Source organism: Denticeps clupeoides, unplaced genomic scaffold (assembly GCF_900700375.1).
Source record: "Denticeps clupeoides unplaced genomic scaffold, fDenClu1.1, whole genome shotgun sequence".
In the NCBI taxonomy this organism is placed as follows: Eukaryota; Metazoa; Chordata; class Actinopteri; order Clupeiformes; family Denticipitidae; genus Denticeps; species Denticeps clupeoides.
This window is the reverse complement of record NW_021630099.1, coordinates 173173-197656: the sequence shown is the minus strand read 5'-3', so window position 1 is coordinate 197656 and position 24484 is coordinate 173173. Positions and strand designations below refer to the sequence as shown.

Below are 24484 nucleotides of genomic sequence, written 5' to 3'. Positions count from 1 at the left end.
GGCAAATAAAAATTGAGTGGATATGGAAATATCAATGTAAAATGCTCTTGGTGATCAATACGATATCAAATACATTCCACCACAGAGCAGCAAATATTCATATGTTCTGTTTCAAGGTAAAGTCTGAAAGGTTTTATCTCAAGTTCTCTGCTCCTCAGAAATAAAAGGATGATATAGAAAGATGCGTTTGAGGAGCAACTCTGTAAATTACACCAATAAGTGTTTAATAGACATTAACATTTCACAGATCAACTGTGTGCAGTGATGGAGCACATTTTCAAGCTGGAGAACCTCTTTTGTGGAGCCGGTGGCAAAGACTCCACGACCCAAGGACCTCAACTTTAGAGCGGCTGGTCCTGGCTCAGCTTCAGCCCCTGGTGAGCTCATCCCTTCACCCACTTCAGTTTGCCTACCAGCCTGGCACTGGAGTGGATGATGCCATCATTTTTCCCTCTCACCTGGAGACCGCTCGGAGCACTGTGAGATTCGTGTTCTTTGATTTCTGCAGTGCCTTCAACACCATCCGTCCCACAATCCTGAGGGACAAGCTGGAGCACGCAGGAGTGAAGTGAAGTTAAAAGTGAAGTGATTGTCATTGTGAAACACAGCACATGGTGATACAACGAAATGTGTCCTCTACTTTTAACCATCACCTGAGTGAGCAGTGGGCGGCCATGACAGGCGCCCGGTGAGCAGTGTGTGGGGACGGTGCTTTGCTCAGTGGCACCTCAGTGGCATCAGGATTCGAACCAGCAACCTTCTGATTACGGGCCTGCTTCGGTAACCGCTAGGCCACCGCTGTCCCAAGTGAATCATCACCTCACAACACGGATCCTGGACAATCTCACCAACCGAGCAGAGTATGTGAGGACTCTCTGTGTGTCGGACAGGGTGGTCTTCAGTACGGAAGCCACACAGCCCCATTCCTCTTCACCATCTACAGTGCAGACTTTACTTACAACTCCACCGACTGCTGCCTACACAAGTTCTCTGATGACTCTGCAATAGCCAGCCTCATCAAGCCCAGTGAAGGTGGTGAGTGACAGGAGAATGGTGGCTAAGCTGTCATCCCATCTGGACAACATCTCCCACCCCATGCATGAGACCCTGACAGCACTGAGCAGCTCCTTCAGTGGCAGGCTGAGATTCAGTAGGTCTTTCCTGACAACTGCTGTCAGGCTGTACAACAGCTGACCATTTTCAGGCTTTACAACAGCCCTGACCATGAAAATTTCCCACTTGTAGGACTAATAAAGGATCATCTTATCTTATCTGAAGTGATTGTCATTGTGAAGTACTGCAGCACAGTACACGGTGACACAGTGAAATGTGTCCTCTGTATTTAACCATCACTGAATGAAGAATGTAGACTGAATGAAAACAGAACATAGTGACAATTTATAAAAAGCATTTTTACATCAAGATTTAAAATTTCTAGTTTGTGCTTTAAATCTGTAGTTTGTCATTTAGCTATTTTAAAGTGAAGTGAGTGATTGTCATTGTAAATAAATAATAAAGTGCACACAGTGAAATTTGTCCTCTGCATTTAACCCATCACTGAATGAAGAATGTAGACTGAATGAAAACAGATTATAGTGACAATTTATAAAAAGCATTTTTACATCAAGATTTAAAATTTCTAGTTTGTGCTTTAAATCTGTAGTTTGTCATTTAGCTATTTTAAAGTGAAGTGAGTGATTGTCATTGTAAATAAATAATAAAGTGCACACAGTGAAATTTGTCCTCTGCATTTAACCCATCACCCTGAGTGAGCAGTGGGCAGCCATGACAGGCGCCTGGGGAGCAGTGTGTGGGGACGGTGCTTTGCTCAGTGGCACCTCCGTGGCACCTTGGCAGATCGGGATTCGAACCGGCAACCTTCTGATTACGGGGCCACTTCCTTAACCGCTAGGCCACCACTGCCCTAAACATTGATACACAGCACACGGTGACACTGGGGCAGTGGTGGCCTAGCGGTTAAGGGAACGGCCCAATAATCAGAAGGTGCCACTGAGGTGCCACTGAGCAGCACACACTGTCTCCGGGTGCCTGTCATAGCTGCCCACCTCTCACTCAGAGGACAAAGTGCTGTGCTGCTGTGTATCACAAGTGACAATCATTTCACTTTCACTGTGAAACGTGTCCTCTGTATTTAACCATCACCCTTGGTGAGCAGTGGGCACCAGTGGCACCTTGGCAGATCGGGATTCGAACCGGCAACCTTCTGATTACAGGTCCGCTTCGTTAACTGCTAACTGCACCACTGCCCTCAATCCAAGTGTCTGTTTTATACAAAAAAAAAATTCACCTCTATTTTTTCTGATTATTCAATTTTTTAGATTAGATAAGCATAACAATACATTCAGTGTCAGATAAACTGTTTATAACTCTGTAAAGCCTGTATATTTATCGCTAGTTGTCGCTGTGTAAATTCCGGGCTGAAAACGCCTTTTGGCCCTCGTAACGCGCCATACTTGTAGTATAAAGTACCCGTATGCGGAAGTTACGCCCCTTTTCCCTCCTCGTTCGCTCGCATTGTAAGCTGTTTTCTTTTCAATGCCCGCAAATATCGGTTTAAATCTCACGCATCCTCCTTTAAATTTGTAATACGCTGCAACCATCAAATACAATCGTCGCTTTTTTCACCATTTTCAGTTCCATTTCCCATGTTTAGTTTTAATTCTGACCCCTTTCTTCTCTCCTCAGGATCCGGGTCCGTCGAACGAGCAACGATGGTGAGAACCGCGCATGTCGAGACGAGATTCTGCTTCGCCGCCCTGTTTATTCTCTTAAAGTCGCTAAACTGTTCAACTGGCGTCTTTCCCGCTGTTACCCGTCACAACACTATTCGGCCCTACGGCAGGACCGGTAGCCGTCTTTAACGAACCTTACATACATTTACAGCATTTACCAGACGCCCTTATCCAGTAGTTACAGGGACAGTCCCCCCTGGAGACACTCAGGGTTAAGTGTCCTGCTCAGGGACACGATGGTAGTAAGTGGGGTTTGAACCTGGGTCTTCTGGTTCATAGGCGAGTGTGTTACCTGCTAGGCTACTACCACCCGTTATTACGGGTGGATGTATATCTTCAGATATGTGGTTCATATAACTGGTTCTCCAGGTTGGAACCCAGCGGGGTGTCAGGATGTAGATCTTCAGTAGATATGTGGTCCATATGACTGTTGTTCCCCAAGTTGGAACCCAGCATTGTCAGGATGTAGATTGGTGGTCCAAATGACTGTGGTTCTGGTATATTTACACCTGTTCAGGTCGGAACCCAGCATGGTGTCAGGATGTAGATCTTTAGCAGATATGTGGTCCATATAACTGGTTCTACAGGTCGGAACCCCGTTTGGTGTTAGTGTGTAGATATATTGTCCGTATAACTGTTGTTCTCCAGGTTGGAACCCAGCGTTGTCAGGATGTAGATTGGTGGTCCAAATGACTGTGGTTCTGGTATATTTACACCTGTTCAGGTCGGAACCCAGCATGGTGTCAGGATGTAGATCTTTAGCAGATATGTGGTCCATATAACTCTTCTCCAGGTCTGAACCCAGCGGGGTGTCTGGATCTAGATCTTCATTAGATTAGCAGTTCTGGTGGTCCTGGTTCACCTCAGGGTTTAAAACGTTTTTTTTTTTTTTTCCCTACAGCCTCGCAAAATTGAAGAAATCAAAGATTTCCTGCTGACAGCGAGGAGGAAGGATGCTAAATGTGAGTGAAGGAGCTTGAAGCGTATCTGCTTGTAGAACCAAGTGATGTCACACGTCACCGTAACTGTTCTCAAATTAAAACTCACACTCTTGTGTTCTCCATACAGCCGTTAAGATCAAGAAGAACAAGGACAATGTGAAGTTCAAAGTGCGCTGCAGCAGGTACCTCTACACGCTGGTCATCACAGACAAAGAGAAGGCAGAGAAGCTCAAGCAGTCGCTCCCCCCAGGTAACTTGACCCGTTGGTTCCGCAGTCGTTTTTAAATATATTACCATCATCTGCTGGGCTCATGTTGTGTGGAGACGGTTGATGCAAGATGTCCAAGCGCCTTGGGCCTGTGTCCGTGTCCATGGTGCATTTCACAAGCTTGCAAGAACAATGATGAGCCAAGTGCTGAGTCTTCGTTTCCCAGAATTCCCAGTTCCACCGGCTCAGGGACACCTGAAGTCAAGAACATTTATTTGTGTTGGTCCTACTGTTAAATGTTTTCTTGCTAGAACATGTACATCTGCAAATGTATGAACAATTCACACAAGCGTTTGTTCTCTGTTCTCCTGCAGGTCTGGCTGTCAAGGAGCTGAAGTAGACCCATCTTCACTAAATGTTCTAATAAAAATGTTGATATTTGGATATCTTTGTGTACAGAGTTTTGATTTCAGCTTCACTGCTTGAGTTCTTCAGGTGTTCCACATGTGATCAGGGTGAAGGAATCAGTTTAGGTTCACTGGTCCAGGAGGCAGCTGCCCTGTAGGTGGACCTCTCATGGCTTCCACTCCGTCTGGGTGAAGATGCTCCCAGAGGACATGGTGGATGTTCTTAAAGATCAGTTTATACACATCTATTATAATGGCTTGGCTATATGAAGTGCTGATGACTACAGGTCCCACAATGCAGTGCTTCAGTTGGTTATCTTGTTTGAAATGGTGTAGATGAATTGAACCGCCTCAATTAAATGAATCACGTGGAGCTGCTTTTTTCAGTCCTATTTGTACTGTAAAATGTACAAGTTCTCACATGAGGTCAGATGCCCTCAGCTCGATAAATGCTCCACCGTCCCTGCTCCAGATCTTCAGGACTGGAGTCTGGTCTGGTCCATGATTCTGGAGTTTGTCCAGCAGGGGTCAGTGACCGTCCCAAGCCCGGGGAAATGTGGAGGGTCGCGTCAGGAAGGACATCCGTACATCAGACCTGGTGCTCCGCTGTGGCGCCCCCTGCCGGGGGGACAGATGAAGATTTTATTTCACAGAACAATGAATCTCCCGGATTTATTATTTGAAAGGTCATCTGCATGAAGAAAGTTACATGTATAAAAGACAACAACAGTTTTTATCTGCTGTGTACATAATGTATATGTGTATTGTAGTTCGGAAGAACTGATCCGATGCGCGCCCCCGCTGCGCGGTGTCGGGCGCGCTCCCGAGGAGGAGAGACGCACATGGGGGCAGAAGCAGGAGAAGAAAGAGAACCAGGAGCCGCTCCGATCACGTTCATTTGGTCGGCGAGCGCTTCGTCTGCGGAGGATCTGTGGAGGACCTGAGGAGGATCTGAGGAGGATCTGAGGAGTATCTGTGGAGGACCTGAGGAGGACCTGAGGAGGATCGGCATGTCCGCCGCCCGGGTGGAGTACATCGCTCCGTGGTGGAGCAGCTGGCTGCACGGCTTCCCGCACATCAGCCTGAACCTCCAGCCCGTCAGCAGCACCTTCAGCCCCGGGGACGGGGAGTACCAGCAGGTCGGTGTCGATCGGTGAAGATCTTCTGAAGTTTCACGAAGAAGGGGCTTTTATAATTATTAGTTATTTGTGTAGATAACACAGTGGTTTTCTGTCCAGACGTTCTGCAGGTCCCTTCTTCTCCACTGTAGAACGTGGGGTCAGGATCATGGTTCTCTTCGGAGCCTGGTGTCACATGATGGGGTCATGTCCGTGTGGTGGTCACTTCCTGAGCTGTAAAATCATTCTGTGGCTTTTTTCGTAAAGAGTGAAAGATGACGAGAAGATGGATTCAGAATGATACAATTAGAGGCTAATTAGGAAGGGCGGCTCCTAAACAAGGTTAGAAGCTGGAATTTCTAATGTGGTTAGGGAGGGAATTCCAGAGGGACGCAGCAGCTACAGACGTATCTGGAGGAGATGCTGAATCTTCTCATTCACAAGAAGGTCCATCCGAATCACCACGTTCCACCAAGTGTGTAAATAATTCCCATGCTTCCTGTACGGCCCACAGCCCTTCCTGTGGTGGACAGTCTGCCTTCCTGTTTTCGTACTGTGGGTGTGGACCGTTGGGGTTGTCCTTTGCCCTTTAGGAGTTCCTGTGGTTCTAGATGATTTTGGAGGGCAGAAAAGAACATCCAGAAACACGTTGCACGTGGGTTATTTGTCCACCACGTTTCTCATGCAGAACCCAACAGAATAGCAGGTGATTCTAGAACCGGATCCACACTGGACTGTGTGTTCCTTATTTACACACGTGTCGTGGGTTCTGTATTGGTCTGCAGAACAGAGGAACAGGCAGTTTCGAAGCTCCAATTAGACTTTCTTCACTCGTTTTCCTTGTGTCAGGCAGACCTGAAGTTCTGGGGAGACAAGGAGGAACCGACGCCCCAGGGCCACGTCTCCACCATCTGCTCCGAGAACATCAAATCCAGGCCAGGCTGCCCGGAGCATGTTGCTCCACTGTCATTAAATCATCTCACATGATGCTGTGAAGATGAAAACTCGCTCATTAACTAATCAGGGTTATGGCTTTTAAAAATAAACCTGAGGTGGCCATTCTGGATGTTTGTTCTAAAGGCCTTGAGGAGGAGAAACGCACACACTGCAGCGTGGTTGTTTCTGCCTGATTTCCTCCATTCTGCCTCAGTGCTCCTCAAGCATCATCTCCTGACCTCGTCTTTATCTTCTCCGCTCCTTCCCCCACCTCGGAACGTCCTCACAGTCTTCAACGCTCAAGCTAAATCTTCATTTACTAACCTGTGGCAACTGATGTTCTGCTATTGCTGGGTGTTCTGAATGTTCTACGTTCCGTTAGAGATTTGCTGGAACGTAAAGTTAAACGTTGAAACAGAATCAGTGTGACTGTGATATAACAAAGAACCGTTCCTACGTTCTGCAGTACAATGGGTGGTCTATGTTCTGCATCATGAGATTATTGAGTTGAGATCCTGGCATTTCTTCCACGTTCCTGGACCCTGAGGGCCACGCCCCTCCCCCATAGCCATCACCATGACAACAGAAGGGGCTGATAAGCATCATCTCAGCAGCCATTACCAGGTCTGTAGCGCGTTCTGCAGTTCACCCCAGTGGAGGTCAGGGGTCAGAGGTCAGTTTCTGGCTGTGTGGGTGAGGAGACAGACTCATAATCGGAAGGCCACTTTGACTCTTCCACCATCAATATGTCTGGAATGAGGTTCTGTTTGTGTCTTTGGTCTTCGTTCTTCTATCTGAGCCTCAGTGCATCTCTGCACCCCTCCAGCCAAACAGCCGAGCTGCAGTGGGGGAAGGGTTCCGGAACGTTCCCCTGCCAGGCTACAGCTTCCTGTGTCTGTGTGTGTGAGAGAGGAACCTTCACATTGATGACCCTCTGCTCTGCTGGGTTCCACCAGCTGCTGTTTAAAAGCTTCTTTTTGAGCCCTGGCCGGTGTTGGGTGGAAGAGGTTCTCAGCGATTGTTCTGCACCATCTCCCATGATCCTTTTCGGGGCCGCAGCTGTGAGAGTAGCTGAGACCTGACCATTCGGGTGAACTGGGCTGGAAAAGAGCCTTGAGGGGCGTGGTCCTGATCCCACCAGGAGGTGGAGTCACTCTGTGGTGAGCTCAGCCGAGTTGTGGTGGTTAGTAAACTGGCCTGTGTGTGTGTGTGTGTGTGTGTACATGTTTACGAATAATGAGCTCCTCATGAGTACCGTATCGAGACTCTCACCAGGTTCTCCACAGACTCAACTTGACCTTTGACCTTCACTCATCTGACCTCAGCTAGTTATCACACACACACACACACACACACACACACACAGCCCTGCAGAGCACTTTTTTCTTCTTATGCTCAAGATGAAGCTCAGGAACGTGAGAACATGGATGTTGTGCTTTCCAAGCCTCAGAACCTCTTAGGTAATACAGTCTGATTGGTTCTAATTGGTTCCCCATCCTGGTCTGGAATATTTTCTTTCCAACCTCTGTGACTCTGCAGTCACATGACAATGCAGCAGAGAAGAACTGGGAGCCGGTGTTACAGTATTTACCAGACGTCTTTATCCAGAGCGACTTACAGTCAGTAGTTACAGGGACAGTCCCCCCCTGGAGACACTCAGGGTTAAGTGTCCTGCTCGGGGACATGATGGTAGTAAGTGGGGTTTGATCCTGGGTCTTCTGGTTCATAGGCGTGTTACCCACTAGGCTACTACCACCCATTGTTCTGTTCTGTCTGATGTCTGCAGACCCTGAGCAGCACAGAACCGTTGGCCATTTGTGGGAACTTCTTCCTTCCAGACATTCCGCAGACCCATTCAGGACCCCATCTGACAGACGTGTGAATAGATCCGCGTTTTCAGGGGGGATTAACCGTAGATAAACGTGTGTGTGTGTGGCTTTCATCATTAACTTGAAATTGGTCTAAAGAATCTATTGAGACATCCTTACAAAGGCAGTGGAACACACAGTAATCCAGAATTACTGCAGAAGAACCGAAGCTTTGTGGAGAAGCACCTGGGTCTGTAGGGCTGTTTTTAAAATGCAGAACGTTACCAGAGCATCTGCACTGTTGATTCTGCAGGTTCCAAATCCTGAATCTAGATGACAGATCCACAACAAGCGAGTTTCACCATATTTACCAGTGTGTGTGTGTGTGTGTGTGTGTGTGTGAGAGAGAGAGAGAGAGTGTGTCCTGAGTGAGTGAGAGAGAAAGAGTGTGTCTCCTGGTCAAGACTTGTTCTCTATAACAGAACCAGTTACTTATTTAATGCTGTTCCTCCATTTCTATTTCCACCCTGCTCCTGCCGGGTCCCCCTCTGATGGTCACATGCCTCCTGGATGATGGAGGTGGGGCTACCCAGAATGCTTTGTGGTGGGGGTTGCCATAGTGAAGCTGTTGAAGCACTAGGGGTTCATTTGTTTCTTTCATGGTGTCTCTGTTCTCTCATGCAAAATGTCAGTACCACACACACACACACACACACACACACACACACACATGCACACGCGCACTCACACCATACACACTCACACACTCTCTTACACACACACACACACACATCTCCTGCTGGTGGAGAATAAACACCCCTCCCCCACCTGACAATGGTGACTCTGGTGTTCTGTAGCTGCTGGGTGGATCTTTAGTGGAATTCAGGTTCTGTAGAATTTCCCAGTGTGTGTGTGTGTGTGTGTGTGGGCTGCATGTGTGGAGATGTGAAGGACTTTTTCAGACCCTCTTATGTGTATCATGATGAAAATGTTGAGACGTTCTGAGGTGACTGTGGTCTCTTCCCCCCTCAGTCTCTGGTGTTCCTGGCCTGCGTGGCGGCGGCCGGCCTGGGCGTGAACCTGCTGGGTCTGGCCATCTACCTGGGCGTGCTGTGCTGCTGCCGGAGGGACGAGGACGAGGACGGCAGTAAGAAGTCCGGCTCCTGCTGCGTCACCTGGTCCGCGGTGGCCGCTGGCCTCATCTGCTGGTGAGAACAGATCTTCGGCAGCCAATCATTCGCCGTTTAATTCTGACTGAAAAGTGGGCGGGACAGAATGAGTGTTCGGTGACGTTCTGCACATTCTGTACCAGAATGTTCTGGCAGTCGGAACCTGGACCCGGTGGTGGTCCTTGTCCGGGTTCAGGAGGTTCTTGTTTAATGAGAAGAGTGTTCTGCATGCCAGCGTGTAAAGGCTGCAGCTGTTCTGCTGAATGGACCCTCTGAGCGGCTCTAATTCTGCCGGAACAACGGTCCTTCACATCGATAAGCAGCGTTAAACGTTGTGGCATCTCGTTATCCATTACGGTCTCGTAAAAGAGCCGCAGACCGTGTTCTGTGTGACGGTGCGGCCTGGTTCTGCGGCAGGCCTGAACTGTCCTGCAGCTGGAGAACCGCTGGCTTTGTTTGATCATCTGCGGCTTCATGACAACAGAATCCATTCATAACGGAACATTTCAGTTCCGACGTAATGGGTGAAGAATGTGGGCGGAGCTGAAGACGCATCTAATTTACAACACGGCGGCTTTCATTACCTTGGTGTGTGTGTGTGTGTGTGTGTGTGTGTGTGTGTGTGTGTGTGTGTGTGATCCATGGTTTAAAACCAGCTTCGTCTGGATCAGTTGTTTCTTATCATCATCCTCTTCTATAACTACTTAGAATAACTTGACGTTCTCCTAAAGACCTTCAGGCGATTTCCAAAAATTTTGGAAAACAAATTGGATTGAATCTTGAAAATTGGTTGTGCAAAATGAAAAGAGGGATTCTGAAATCAGACCAGATCACCGAATCCAATCTCGCTTGTAATCTGGATCAAACCTTCACTTGTGTTTTTTTTTTTTTATTTGGATACATCTGATCCCCAAAAACCTGCTCCCAACACAGAGGTGGATCCAGAGGGAATTTCTGGCACAAAATTTGCTGATGATATATAAGAATTTCTGTTTAGTACAATTGTTGATTAAAGTTGGAAATAAGACATGACTGGATGTCAAAATCCTGTTTAACAACTCCGCTAGAACTCCAGCTTTTCTCCAGGTGAGTTGATAAGGAACTGGGTGTTCAGTAGAAGTTCTTGATCACTCAGTGTTTGCTGTGAGGTGCTGACTGGGTGCTCCTTCTGTATTATTTAGGTTCTGAGCTTCTCCTGCTTTAACATTTCATGAAGAGGTGCAGCACTGAACATTTTTGTCCTGTGTGGTCCAAGGAACGTAGAAGGTGTATCTGCTCCAGATACACCTGGCCACACAAGAAGGAACACACTAGTAAAGTAGAGGATCTAGAGAACTGTGAAAATTCTAGAAGGAACAGAAGACCTCAGATGAGAGTCTGTGGAACATCTGTTGACCAGGGTGGGTTCGATCTCTGGTCAAGGTGGAACGAGATGGGTTTCCCATTTTCCACGTTAATGTCATATTTGTGTTTGTCCTCTAATCCTGAATGCACATCATCACCGGCCAGCTCTCTGGGTTCTTCATCCGGTTCACCTCAGTCCCATTAGAACCCTTGTGTGACTGGGTGAGTGAGAAGTATGTCCAGCCTTATTGGCATCACCACAAAATCCGTGTTTTGCTTCAGTTCCCCGAAACATATGACTAAGGAACATTACATGAGCCGAGTACCTGAGTTCCCATGATGGAACCCAGTTCACGACTAGTCTGATGGAGCTGGCTTTGTATGGACATTGGAATCAAGTCAATCCAGAACCCAGAACCGGCCTCACCAGCCCTTTGTCTTCAGACAATGTTCTAAATAGGACACTGTATTCTAGGTCATCCGGAATAAAGAACATCCTGCTGGACCTTAGTTTATTTTAGAACCAGGATCCTGACACGTGTTCTGATTGGACGTTACTGAAGAGAATCAGTTCATGATGTATCTGCAGAACCACTCAAAGTTTGTGTTCTTGTGGAGAACGAGAGAACAGTTTTCATACGTGTTGATTTGATGGACGTCTGTGTCCATTGTGTCCTTAATTGCTGGTTGTGCAGACTGTGGTGTAATTAGGCAGGACGGAGATGAGTGTTCTGCATGTGATTGTGGCGTGGAACCATAAGATGCTTTCTCTGCTCTAATCTCCTGTCTGGTGGAACGGACCACCTGTTCTGTATAGATCTCCAGGCTCAGCTTCAGGTTGGTATAAAACTGGATCAATTTTTCAGATCTTGGCTCCACCTGTCACTTCATCTGCAAGGACTCTTGGTTCTCATGTTCCTCTGACCGCCTTATCTGATTTTCATCTATAGTGGTTGTTAGCCCCTCCTCTGTTCACCATGTTCTGCTGTGTATCTTTTCTCTCTGGGGTCTTACTGTTGTCTCATTTAATCATGACATTCTACAGAGAACTTTGGGGCACAGGATATGACATCAGAACCGCACTGTGACCCTTGACCCTTGGCAATGGATCCGGAGGTTGGTGGGGATGATGATGTCGGTTCTGTAGCTGGAACGTATCTGGCACTAACCTGAACTCTGTCTGTCTGCAGCGTGGCTGTGGGCGTGGGTTTCTACGGCAACAGTGAGACGAACGATGGTGTGTACCAGCTGACCTACTCCCTCTACAATGCCAACCACACCCTGGGCGGAGTGGAGAGTCTGGTATGTCTCATCTCATCACAGACAAGACGTAGAACTAACCCAGTTCCACGTTCCGTCATCACTCCTCTAAAAATGTGATTTCATGTGCAGTGCATGCTGGGAAAGTGCAGAGCAGACTCACTGTGAGGAGTTCATTATGCACACTGCACCACACACACACACACACACACACACACACACACACACACACACTGCTCCGGTTCTCCACCTCGCCTCAGGCAGAACCTCTGAGAGGAACTGATATTCCTGAAGAGTTGATGTGATGTTTTGTCCGGACTCGACGTTTACGGTGCATTATTCAATACTGATGCTGGTTTCACACTGTGGGCGGGGCCAGCAGTGGGAGGAGCTGATGAAGTGGAAGCAGCAGCAGCACTTTGGGTTCCGTGTTCCATTTCACGCTTGAGCTCCCTCATTCAAATTTAATCAGCAGGCCCCGCCCATTACTTACAGCCCCGCAGCACAGGGAAGGTTGTGGTGGTTCTGCCTCACAGATCACATTTCCAATGTTCCTAAAATCCTCCATAATCCAGAACGAGTCTGAAAACAAGCTCCGAGGATCCACACAGGATCCATAAGGACAAAGGAAATTACACCCACCCCAGATAGGACGAATCAGAATGAATCTGGACCTGGAGACAATAAAGTGCCCGCCCCTTTTCTATTTCTGGCTCCGTGGCTCAGAGAGCTCCACATTTCTTCCTCTTCATCCCTAATTCTTTTAAAAAGCTGACCGGTCTCCGGAGCAGAATTCCCGCCCGCTCCGCCTCTGATCCTGAAGCCACAACTTGGAGATAATGACATGTCGGTCCTGTATGTCGAATTAATATCTAAATGACTGAAATTTAATCTTCTGCTTCTTTGTGTGAAGGTGAAGCAAATGTCACACGGTGACACAAGTGTGTGTTGGCCTCAAGTCAGGGCTCTAGACTAACTTTTTACTCCGGTTCCACTGGTCTGCCGAACGGCATCTAATTTAATAACGCAGGTTTACAGGCTCGCTGTGCATATCGGCAATATTATCTCGGCCGGGAAATGTATTACTGCATGTAATGTGTTTTATTGATGCATTGCGTTCTTTCAACGTTTCATTTTTCATCATCATTTGACGTCATAAGGGGACAAATTCCAGATCTGACTGTCGCTCTGAAGGGAACTCGTATTCATTTTAAATAATCTCACAAAGTCACATTTTCATAATAGGGGACCTTTAAAACAGTCTTCTGTTGAGTGCAGATGTTGCAGCGCTGCCCCTATAAAATTATGCAGGTATTGCATCCGTATTCATAAACATTCTGTTCTTTTTTGAATATGTGCACAAAGAACGCAGGATACGGACATCGGCTGTACGCATGTACGTAGTAAACGGGCCAGTGGTGGACTAGCGGTTAAGGAAGTGGCCCCGTAATCAGACGGTTGCTGGTTCGAACCGCAGAGGTCCTCCTGATGAAGGTCCCGTCCCCACACGCTGCTCCCCGGGCGCCTGTCATGGTGCCCACTGTCACCAAGGGTGATGGTTAAATACAGAGGACACGTGTCACCGTGTCACCATGGGCAGCGCTGCAGTGTCTCACAGTCACTTCACTTTATAAACAGCGAGTACATTTCCGCCTCAAGTCTCATGGATGCAGCTTGAGAATGAACTTCCATTCGCTCTGAAGTATCTATGAGGCGATGCCGTAAGTTTCTATGCGTATATGGTATTTTAAAATGAAAGAGAAGACAGTAAAGTATATAAGTTTTACTACAAGACTCTTCATTGACCGTTTAGTCAGAGTCGCTACACTCTGTACTCTGCATTTAACCCTGCATCACGGCACCTTCATCAAGGGGACCTCAGTGGCACCTTGAACCCGCAACCTTCCGATTACACTGGCCCAAATGTCCTCCTCATTAACCTTGCATAGAGGACAGTCAGAGTGTTCAACTCATCTGCACGGTTCAGTAGAGACCACATGGTCCTGCTGAATGATGTTCCTGGCCATTTCTGCATAATGCTTTATTAGAACCATGGACATTCATAATTTACAGCATTTATCAGACGCCCTTATCCAGAGCAACTTACAATCAGTAGTTACAGGGACAGTCCCCCCCTGGAGCAACTTAATGTTAAGTGTCTTGCTCAGGGACACAATGGTAGTAAGTGGGATTTGAACCTGGGTCTTCTGGTACCCACTAGGCTACTACCACCATGGAGAAGGAACATCTGGTGGTTTGAAGATTTCAGGACGTGTGAGGTTTCCTCCTGTGTCTGTCCAGGTGGATGGCACCATGGGTGGCATGCAGACTGGCCTGCAACAGCACCTGGCACGGCTGGATGAGATCTTCGCCACGCGGGGTGACTACGTGCAGACGCTGCGCTTCATGCAGCAAATGGCTGAGAGCATCATCAAGCAGCTGCTGGGGCTGCCCGACTGGACACAAGTGGAGGTGGACCTGTCTGCTGTCGCTGACCGCATTGCCTACGTTGAGTATTACAGGTACGTCCTGCCCCGCCCCACGCTATAGACCTCAGTAGTCTTTCTAACCCGTCTGTTCTGCAGGTGGCTGTCCTACCTTCTGCTGCTCATCCTGGACCTGATCATCTGCCTGACGGCCTGTCTGGGTCTGGCCAAACAGTCCCGATGGCTGTTGACCACGTAAGTGTCCAGTTTACCGTCCAGATGAGATGTTGTACAGATACAACATGACATACGAGGGGCGGGGCAGGAAGAGGCACAAGGGGACAGTCAGGACAAGGGATGGGGTAAGATAAAGTGCAAGGCGAGACGAGGGACAGGCTGGGCGAGACGAGGGGCAGGGCGGGCGAGACAAGAGGTGGGGCAAAATTAGGGGCGGGGCGAGAGTGAACGTGTGAACATGTCTTGTGCGTGATGAAGATGATGTGTCTGCAGGATGATGGTGTTCGGTGTGCTGACTCTCATGGTGAGCTGGGCATCTCTGGGAGCCGACATCGCCACTGCTGTGGTGAGTGTGAGTGTGTGTTGGTGTGTGTTTTTGGAGTTTGAGTCTCACATCGCATTACAGAAGAAGAGACTAGAAAAGCTCCACAGTTCATTTCACAGCAGAACTTGTCACACATGCTGATTAAAGGGACTGGGATGGAACACAGAACCCACTTCCTGTTTTGTTCTTAATATGGAAACATTCATCATTATAGAGCCACAGGATCCAGATGATCAACCTGATGATCTAGAATTTAGGGGCATATCACACACACACCGCGGCCCTGCACTTAAACATGATAATTAGTGGGATGCGGTGCTCTGAGTGGGACGTTACCACGGTGACCGCTGGAGGGAAGTGGATGGAAGTGTCCTGGGAACCACACATAGTGTCCGGTTCCAGTGCCTTCTCCAGCCCACCAGTAGCCAGATGTTCTGCTGTGTGTGTTGTACCAGGGGACCAGTGATTTCTGCGTGTCTCCAGACAAGTTCCTGATGAACCAGACGCGAGACGCTCTGAGCGCCGGTGAGTTGGTCTCCTGGTGGAACCACGTCTGACGTGTTGATCTGCAGACGCAGCTCCTCATTCTCCTCATTGTCCTCCAACAGACATCGTCCACTACTACCTGTACTGCAGCCAGACGCTCCCTAACCCGTTTCAGCAGGTAACACGCACGCAGGGACACGCAGAGACACAGGGACACGCTGAGACACAGGGACGAATATACGAAGGGGGCGGGATTTTGGTCAACTGCTGTGATCAGCCTTTTATCCCACATTGATGGGAGGCTGGCGCCCCCTGCTGGCCATGTTAGGTTACCTCGCCACATTGATATGTACACTAGATGTTGTATTCAGGCTCTCAGCATGCCTCAATAGCGCCACCACCGAGTGTACGAGGGAAGATGCGGGATGTTTGTGGGACAATCAATTTATTCACGGCTCCATCGTAAATACATGTCTGACGGACCAAGACAATAAAAACTGCTGTCAAAGTTGCCGGTTTCTGTATGCCACCTTGGCCCTGATAGACATTCATTCATGTAAAAGGACCCGTCCCAAGATGGCGGCTCTGTTGACTCCTATAGACGCTTCCAACGTGGCGTCTAGTGTTTATATCTGTGGCTTCGCCAGTTGACCGTGACCTTTGACCTCTTGCTGCAGGCTCTTACCATCTTCCAGCGCTCTCTCACCACCATGCAGATCCAGGTTCAGGGTCTCCTGCAGTTCGCCGTGCCGCTGTTCCCCACCGCAGAGGTGAGAGACACGCCCACGACGATGAAGCCCCGCTCACACACGTCTCACCGTTAGTGTGTGTGTGTCTTTCCACAGAGGGACCTGCTGGGCGTTCAGCAGCTTCTGAACTCGTCTGAGACGCGACTCCATCAGCTGACGGCCCTGCTGGACTGCAGGGGCCTGAACAAGGTGAACCGCATCAACACACACACACACACACACTCACACGTCCTACACACATACAGAGCGTGTGTGTTGTGCAGGACTACCTGGACGCGCTGATGGGTGTGTGTTATGATGGTGTCGAGGGGCTGCTGTACCTCTGCCTGTTCTCTCTGCTGTCGGCGTCCGCGTTCTGCGCCATGTTGTGTGCCATCCCACGAGCCTGGAGACAGATCGCCAACCGGTCAGATGACGCGCACACATGCACACACACACACACACACACACACACACCCACACACACACACACACGCACCACACACATATACATACACACACACACACACCACCCATACACACACACACACACGCACCCACACACATACAGACACACACACACGCACACAGACAGACACACACACCCACACACCCACCCAGACACACACACGCACACACACATAGACAGACACACACACACACACACACACACACGCACCACACACAGAGACAGACACACACACACCCACCATACACACCACACACACACACACACACACACTCACCACACACATATACACACACACACACACACACCACGCACCACACACATATACATACACACACACCCACCCATACACACACACACACACACTACACACACACACACACACTCACCACACACATATACATACACAAACACCACCCACACACACATACATACATATACATACACACACACACTCATACATACATACATACACACACACCACCCAGACACCACACAACACACCACACCTCACACCTCATGACACCACCACACACACACACACACACACTCATACACACATACACACACACACACACCACCCATACACACACACACACTCACCACACACATATACATACACACACACACCACCCACACACACATACATACATATACATACACACACACACTCATACATACATACATACACACACACCACCCATACACACACACACACACACACACACACCACCCACACACACATACATACATATACATACACACGCTCGCACACACACTCACACGCACGCACACACGCTCACACACACACACATGCACACACACACTCACGCACAAACACACTCACGCGCAGACACAATTTATAAAATGCATGTTATACCATCACCTTCCACTGAGTGTCAGTAAGGGGTCATGCTTCAGATCATGACAATTCCCATGATGCCCCTCACAGAGACCGCGACTACGATGACATTGAGGACGACGGCCCGTTCAGCCCTCAGGCCCGGCGTGCCACCGCCCACAACATGACCAACATGCAGAGCTTCTGCAGCTACAGTAGCAGCATGGGCAGCCAGAGCAGCCTCCAGGCCCCGCCCACTTCCGTCTCCAACGCACCCGTCTCCGAGTACATGTGGGTGGTTCCATCCGGATCAAAGCTCACCTAATCTCGTAATCATGTGACCAGCGCGGTCGCATCAGATGATCCATGTCAATGTAAACAGGTGGTTCTGTCTCCGTTCCTCTCAGGAACCAGGCTGCACTGTTCGGGGGCAACCCACGTTACGAGAACGTGCCGCTGATTGGTCGAGGTTCTCCACCTCCTTCGGTGCGTTGGGTCCCGGAGGCCAAGTCCTTCTTATGATGACACACACACACACACACACACACACACACACAATCTCTGTTGCTCTGTTGAGGATCATCAGATTCAATCTCAGCACGGTTCTCCAGGTCTCATTACATCACGAACCCATTTTAGAACCACAATTTTTCTGAAGAAATAGAACTGATCTGTAATTGAATCTGATTCATGCTGATCAGGGGTTTTTGTTTTTGTGCCAGAGAGCGTCAGAATAAATTTCACACAGATCGGATTTATCATCTAATCATTTAAACCTCAAAAAAATATATAGAACAATCCTCTTCAGCCCCATCGCTGCTGCTTTAGTTTCAGCTAATCGCTTCTTTTCTGTTTTTCTTTGTTTCTATGTTTTTGTTCTTCTTTCTTCCTGTGAAACATCTCCTCCTAATTTGGAGCTAAACTCTCAGCCTTATAGAACGCGCGTAAGTTCTTTTTTCTCTGCTTCGTTCTGCTCAGTGTTTCTTTCTCCACACCAGCCCTGTTCCCACGTCTTCCAGGCATGTCCTAACTCCTCCCCCTCATCTCATGTTTTACTGCCTTGGCCCCTCCCCCAGGCTTTAATGGCCACTGGCACCTCCTCTGTAGGCGTATCCCATCACAGGCCCCTCCCCTCCAGCATGCTCAGACCTGTGGGGCTGTATAGAACGTAGAACCCAGGAGGACAGTCAACGTTCTTCAAAGCTTTGATTATTTTGAGCAGGGACTCCAGCCAATGTACATAACATGAAAACCAGTGGTGTGAATTTATAAAGTCCTGAACTGACCTCTGGTGTCCACTCCACATGCCTCTGACCCTTGACCTCTCCTGTCCTGTTGTTCTCTACAGTACTCTCCGAGCATGAGGGCCACTTACCTCTCCATGACCGAGGAGCAGAGGAGGCACTTTGGGGATGAGTTCCAGGCATAGAAGTTCACTGTTTTCACACACTCACACACACACACACTCACTGCTCCTCCTCACACTGATCTTCTGAAGTGAAGCTCTATTGGACCAGAACCTCCACCCTGAACCCCAAACTGTCTGTCATGAGCTGGACTCTACAAATGGCAGCAGAAGCTGTTGGACACCTGAGACTTTGACGTCTGAAGCTGCAGGTCACTTGAGTGAAATGAAGATCCTGCGTGTTCCTGACCTTATCAAATGTCTGGACCATGTGAAATCTGGATTTTTTTAGAACAATTCATGTGCTTATGCCTAATGGTGCTTTGAGATGAAAGGGTCATAACCAGAAATGAAAGCCGGAGGTGCGACCCTCTGTGTTAAGGAGGAACAGGATGTGAAGTTCTATCAGTGTGAATAATGGTTCCTGCAGGGTTCTGTGCATCCACAGGGCCAGCAGGCAGCTACTGAACATAATATTATAACACAATAAGAGTTCACATCATCAGAAATGGTATATTGTGTGTTATTAAAATTTAAATCCCTTCCATTTTCCACTCTAATCAGTCCAGCACGTTCCTTCATTCATTCATCTCATAAAAGCACAAATAACTGACGTGAGCTGAGTCCGGTTCCACTGGACTCCTGGGAATCAGTAACTAGCAGGAATGTTGAGGGGAACTGACTCATTTAACCATGTTTAGTTCAAGTTTTATTTAGAGGGAGGCGTGAGTTGATCTGTAATGAGAATAAATCTGTGTCTGATTTTGAACGAGTCGAGAACCTCCTGTTCCTGCCCAGTGCGTGAGGGGCGTGGCGTCCGTGGGCGTGAGTGGGACTTGTTTACTACAACAGCATTTATTTCTTATAAAGCCCATAATCACCTACAGTACGTCTCAATGGGCTTTAACAGGTCCTACAGTTGACACCCCAACACTTGACCCTTCTGCACACAAGGAAAAACTCCACAATAAAAAAAAAAAAGGTGGGAAGAAACATTGGGAAGGAGTGATAGAGAGAGGGACGTCCTTCCAGGGTAGAGTGAGCCTGCAAGTGGTGTCAGTGCAGGAAATGATGTCCATTATAATGCTACTGGTCCATACAAAGATCCCTGAAGCTGTAGCTGTAAGGTGTTGGTGTCGGTGGTGACCCTCTGACACATTTCATGCTGGGACGTCTTGTCAGAAGCTCATTGCCAGGAACCCGGTAACTTGTTGAGTGGACTATCTAGGACAGCCTAGGTGAGGTGAGCATCATAGTATTTGTGAGCTGTTATGGAACGCTTGACTAAAAAGACGTGTCTTTAGCCTGGACTGAAATATTGACACTGTATATTAGTTCCGAGCATCAGCAGGAAGGTTGTTCCAGAGCAGAGGAGCTCTGTAGAAGAAAGCTCGTCCACCTGCTGAGAACTTGTTCATTAGGGCAGTACTCTGTTAACAAGTCACTCTGGTAATCAGGGACCAGTCTATGTTGAGCTTTGTATTTTAATAAAATAATTTTAAATTATGTTGCTCTGTCTATATCCCTACATTACTTATAAATAAAAATGTAAAAAGGTCTGATCTTATACTTATTTTTACGTTATCGGTTATGCTGCCTGGTCAGGCGGTTAGACTCTATCAGAATAAAGTGAAATATACGCCGGGATGGAGCGACCATCTGGCCAAGCGGAACCTGCTTCCTGTGCAGGTCCAGCGTGGTCCGAGCAGGAGGTCAGTACAGTAAATATAGCCTCTGACCTGATGACGATGATGGTGATGACTCTTTCTCTGCGGGAGAACGCCAAGCGCATTGAGTCGAAGGCTCGGGGGATGAACCATGTGTAAGGAGGACATGGAGAAGGTGGAGATATTGCGCAGCTGTAGGTTAGAAGGAAGGAAGTCTGGGGGTTCGACTGTGTGGCCAGTGCATTTAAGAGTTTAAAGTGGTTATGGCTTTTGGGAAATGTAAAGTCTGACCGCTGTGGTGTCTTCAGTGAAGCTGATGAGGAGATTGTTGATGTGGGGTGCAGGAGGGGTTTCAGCACTCAGCCCTGTGGTGAACCAGTGGAGGAGAGTTGGTGAGAAATTCCTTAATCCAGGCACAACCCATAGACTAATAATAGGCTGTATTATTTATCTTATTTATTATTATTTAACAAATTATTTATTATTATTTATTATTTAACAGATCACCTTCCATCATAGCGACCCAATTGTTTATCTTACTCACACAAATCAAATCCAGTCAATCAAAAGACATGGGTTGCTACAACCTGCTACAACCCATGGGTTGCTACAATAATTTCAGCTTGAATGACGTTGAATGACCCCCTGAGACCCGGGCGTGGTGAAGCACTGGGCCACTGCCATGTCCTGGAGCCCGGCAGGAGGGCGGAGAGGCCCTCTCAACGTGAGCTACGACTCGTACATCTGGGATGTGGGGCTTCTCATGAAGAATCATCACACCCAGGAACTGAGCTGCCTGTGAAATTCTGCTGCTGTTCTTCATGCTCTTCCTCCAGGGAAGCACAGCAGACCTGAGATCAGCCCGTCAATAGGGGGCGCTGGGGCATCAAGGAAAAATTTACTTGAACTACACTTGAATGCAGATTATACACAGTTCTCACAGTCTGTATAATGTATAGCTTGTTGTAAAATAATTTTATTTCACGACCAAAATTTTTCCTTTCCTTTGGGGTGCAGAAATCTTTACCATAGACTAGGGCAGCACATTTAAACAAGCAATAAAAGCGTAGCCTTCTGTTCCACATGTGACTGTAATAACGAGCGAATGGGGAATCAGTGCATAACTTTTCATAAGTAAGATATTCTTTTATCATCTTGTATAAAGCGTTATTCATGTTAAAGAGACCGTTTCTGTTCTGACACCTCTATATATTGCAGTTCTTGAAAAATCTATACAAGATGCCTTTGTGTATGGACCTGGACCATACACGAAATATAAAAAAGATGTATTTTCATAGTGACCTGCCTTTGGTCATCTCTTACGTCAGAAAATGCTGACAGACTGGTTTTTAGCACCAAAAATCTGAAAGCCATGTTCACTTACTGTTTGTTTAAAACAGAAAGTGCAATAAAACTGCATTTATCTAAAACTATTAATAATCGTGATTAATAATATTGATAAAAATAATTGGAATGATCATTTTGGTCATAATTGTGCAGCTCTACCATAGACTCAGTGCACTGGAAGTAAAAGAGAAGCATCCACGGTTACAGCTCCAGAAACTCCCCGCAGGGTTTTATCATGGAGGAAACGATTCAGTGTCATCCCTGAAAAGAAGAACATCACAAGAAGAACTTCTCAGCAGCAGACCAACAAACTTCGGAGATTACTTTCAGCCCTGTAATAGGTGAGATGGAAGCTCTTACAGGCATACGTTGTTTTTCTCATGTTTTATATTGTATTTATAGAATAAAATAAAATGCCGTTAGGAACTTGATCAAACTTGTTAGCGACGTGCCTGACTCTCGCTTGAGTCTGAGACCACAATGGTAGGTCAATGTTCATGAATCCTCTATATTCTGACCGCTTTCAGACATATTATAGACACAGGGGAAGTGCTTTAGTAATACTGTCCATCCTGACATCTTACCAAGTTCATGGTGGGGACGGTGCAAGGCCTGGTCGTCTTCTGTAACCGCTGAGAACATCATGCCAGCCCGACTCCATCTACGCCCTGCAGAGGAACCTGTTACTTCCAGAGGAACCAAATACTTCCAGACTGTGGAAGGCTGGACGTCTTGTGTGTCATGTGTGGACATTAAAGAATCGTCCATCATGTGGACCCGGAGGGTGTTTTTTCAAGGAGCATGAGAGTGGAGCGTGGCAACGTCTCTGATGTTCTGCTCATGCAGGCCCAACATGGTGAAAATGGATGGAACTTTGGACGCAGGATTTCTTATTAAAAAAGAAAGACCCCACCCTCAGTTTAAAGGTGTGTCCCATGAGTGCCAAGCTCCGCCTACTGAAAGACAGGGTCACACGTTCTGACTGTGTGGATTCTCAGCAGGTCAGTTCACCCCACATCATCACCATCATCATCATCAGTGATGATGTCCAACGTCGGTACTGTTTTGGTTCTGGGCCTAAGTCCCACATCTGATCCCACACTGACCTCACAGATGTTCGAGGGGGAGATGAAGATTCTGGAAAAGCAACAGCAGGACATGAGACTGAGCAGAGCAAAGAGGAGGAGAAGGAGGAACTGCTGGCCCGAGCGGAGAGGTGGAGGGTGGGAGGAGGGCAGGAGAATGAAAGAGAAGATCATCTGCAAGCATTTCATGATCTTTTACTCTGTTTTACTTGTACCTTATTTTTTTATTGACTCTGATGACTGAATTAATAACTGATCGACTGATCAATAAAAATGGTTCAGATCACTTAAGTGTTCAGTTCTTCTTGTGTTCTAAAATGAAGAACGCGGTTCTGACTGGTGGTGACTTCTCATACCGCACAATACTACACAAACAAGCAGATGTACAATTAGCACAACAAGTCCAACGATAACAAATATTGAGGACATGGAGGTCTGATGGTCTGATGTCCAGGCTGAGGGTCAGGTTGGGGTTGCTGGGATACCTGGTGACATCACCCACGGGTCCTACATAGGTCACAGTCAGCTATCGGTCGTCACAGCACATTACTGTGGAACAGATGGCGTCTGCTTCGGTCTAGTGGGAAGTGAAGATAAGGTTCTTTATGGCGCTTTATGGTTCTTTAGGGTTTGATTGGGTCCTGAATGTGCACAAATGAAATCAATCCCCTGCAGCTCTGCTGTGTACAGCATCTCAACTTCTCCAGCTTAAAAAAAAACAACTGGAACATCCATTTTTAGGGCAGTGATGGTGAGGACAAGATGGAACACTCATCACAGAACAGAGAACATCATCCACCAGTGTGAGGGCGGTGCTGCACGTCTTTCCTCTCTTCTCTCCTGACAGCTGGTCCATACAACGTTCCTCATAAACACGAGACTCAACATGGTCCCACCACCACCTCATCAGCAGGACCTGAGTGTGCTGAAGATGGGATCAGGTTTGCAGCTCAGGTTCTCTGGAGGGTGGAGGCTGGGACACCATCGCTGGAGATCGCACCACGTACAGGTTCTATTCGAGTAGAACAGGCGTGTGGGGAGTAAAAGCAGAGGGACTGGGTGAAGATGTGGAGCTGACGTAGTCGCTCTGCTCCATGGATCAGGTTTGCAGCTCAGGTTCTCTGGAGGGTGGAGGCTGGGACACCATCGCTGGAGATCGCACCACGTACAGGTTCTATTCGAGTAGAACAGGCGTGTGGGGAGTAAAAGCAGAGGGACTGGGTGAAGATGTGGAGCTGACGTAGTCGCTCTGCTCCATGGATCAGGTTTGCAGCTCAGGTTCTCAGGAGGGTGGAGGCTGGGACACCATTGCTGGAGATCCCACCACGTACAGGTTCTATTCGAGTAGAACAGGCGTGTGGGGAGTAAAAGCAGAGGGACTTGGTGAAGATGTGGAGCTGACGTAGTCGCTCTGCTCCATGGATCAGGTTTGCAGCTCAGGTTCTCAGGAGGGTGGAGGCTGGGACACCATCGCTGGAGATCCCACCACGTACAGGTTCTATTCGAGTAGAACAGGCGTGTGGG

General features: G+C 47.9%; 2 protein-coding genes across 4 annotated transcripts; both read left to right on the top strand.

The window, feature by feature from the left end:
• Positions 1-2486: 2486 nt before the first annotated feature.
• On the top strand, positions 2487-4346 carry rpl38 (ribosomal protein L38). The gene is made up of 5 exons (XM_028969003.1): positions 2487-2537; positions 2707-2735; positions 3655-3715; positions 3822-3944; positions 4277-4346. Exons 2-5 carry the CDS (start codon positions 2733-2735, stop codon positions 4300-4302), a joined length of 213 nt encoding a protein of 70 aa, XP_028824836.1. The 5' UTR covers positions 2487-2537; positions 2707-2732; the 3' UTR covers positions 4303-4346.
• A 623-nt stretch (positions 4347-4969) lies between these two features.
• ttyh2 (tweety family member 2) lies at positions 4970-19630 on the top strand. 3 transcript variants are annotated; one of them, XM_028969009.1, is made up of 15 exons: positions 4970-4995; positions 5080-5448; positions 9204-9379; positions 11875-11986; positions 14246-14466; positions 14530-14625; positions 14881-14953; positions 15388-15457; positions 15541-15596; positions 16096-16188; positions 16264-16356; positions 16431-16573; positions 17568-17747; positions 17864-17942; positions 18805-19630. In XM_028969009.1, exons 2-15 carry the CDS (start codon positions 5320-5322, stop codon positions 18883-18885), a joined length of 1602 nt encoding a protein of 533 aa, XP_028824842.1. In that variant the 5' UTR covers positions 4970-4995; positions 5080-5319; the 3' UTR covers positions 18886-19630. The 3 variants fall into 3 exon arrangements, with proteins under 3 accessions (XP_028824842.1, XP_028824843.1, XP_028824844.1); XM_028969010.1 differs by lacking the exons at positions 4970-4995; positions 5080-5448 and adding exons at positions 7267-7523; positions 11730-11800; XM_028969011.1 differs by lacking the exons at positions 4970-4995; positions 5080-5448 and adding exons at positions 8981-9057; positions 11730-11800.
• The last annotated feature ends 4854 nt before the right edge of the window (positions 19631-24484 follow it).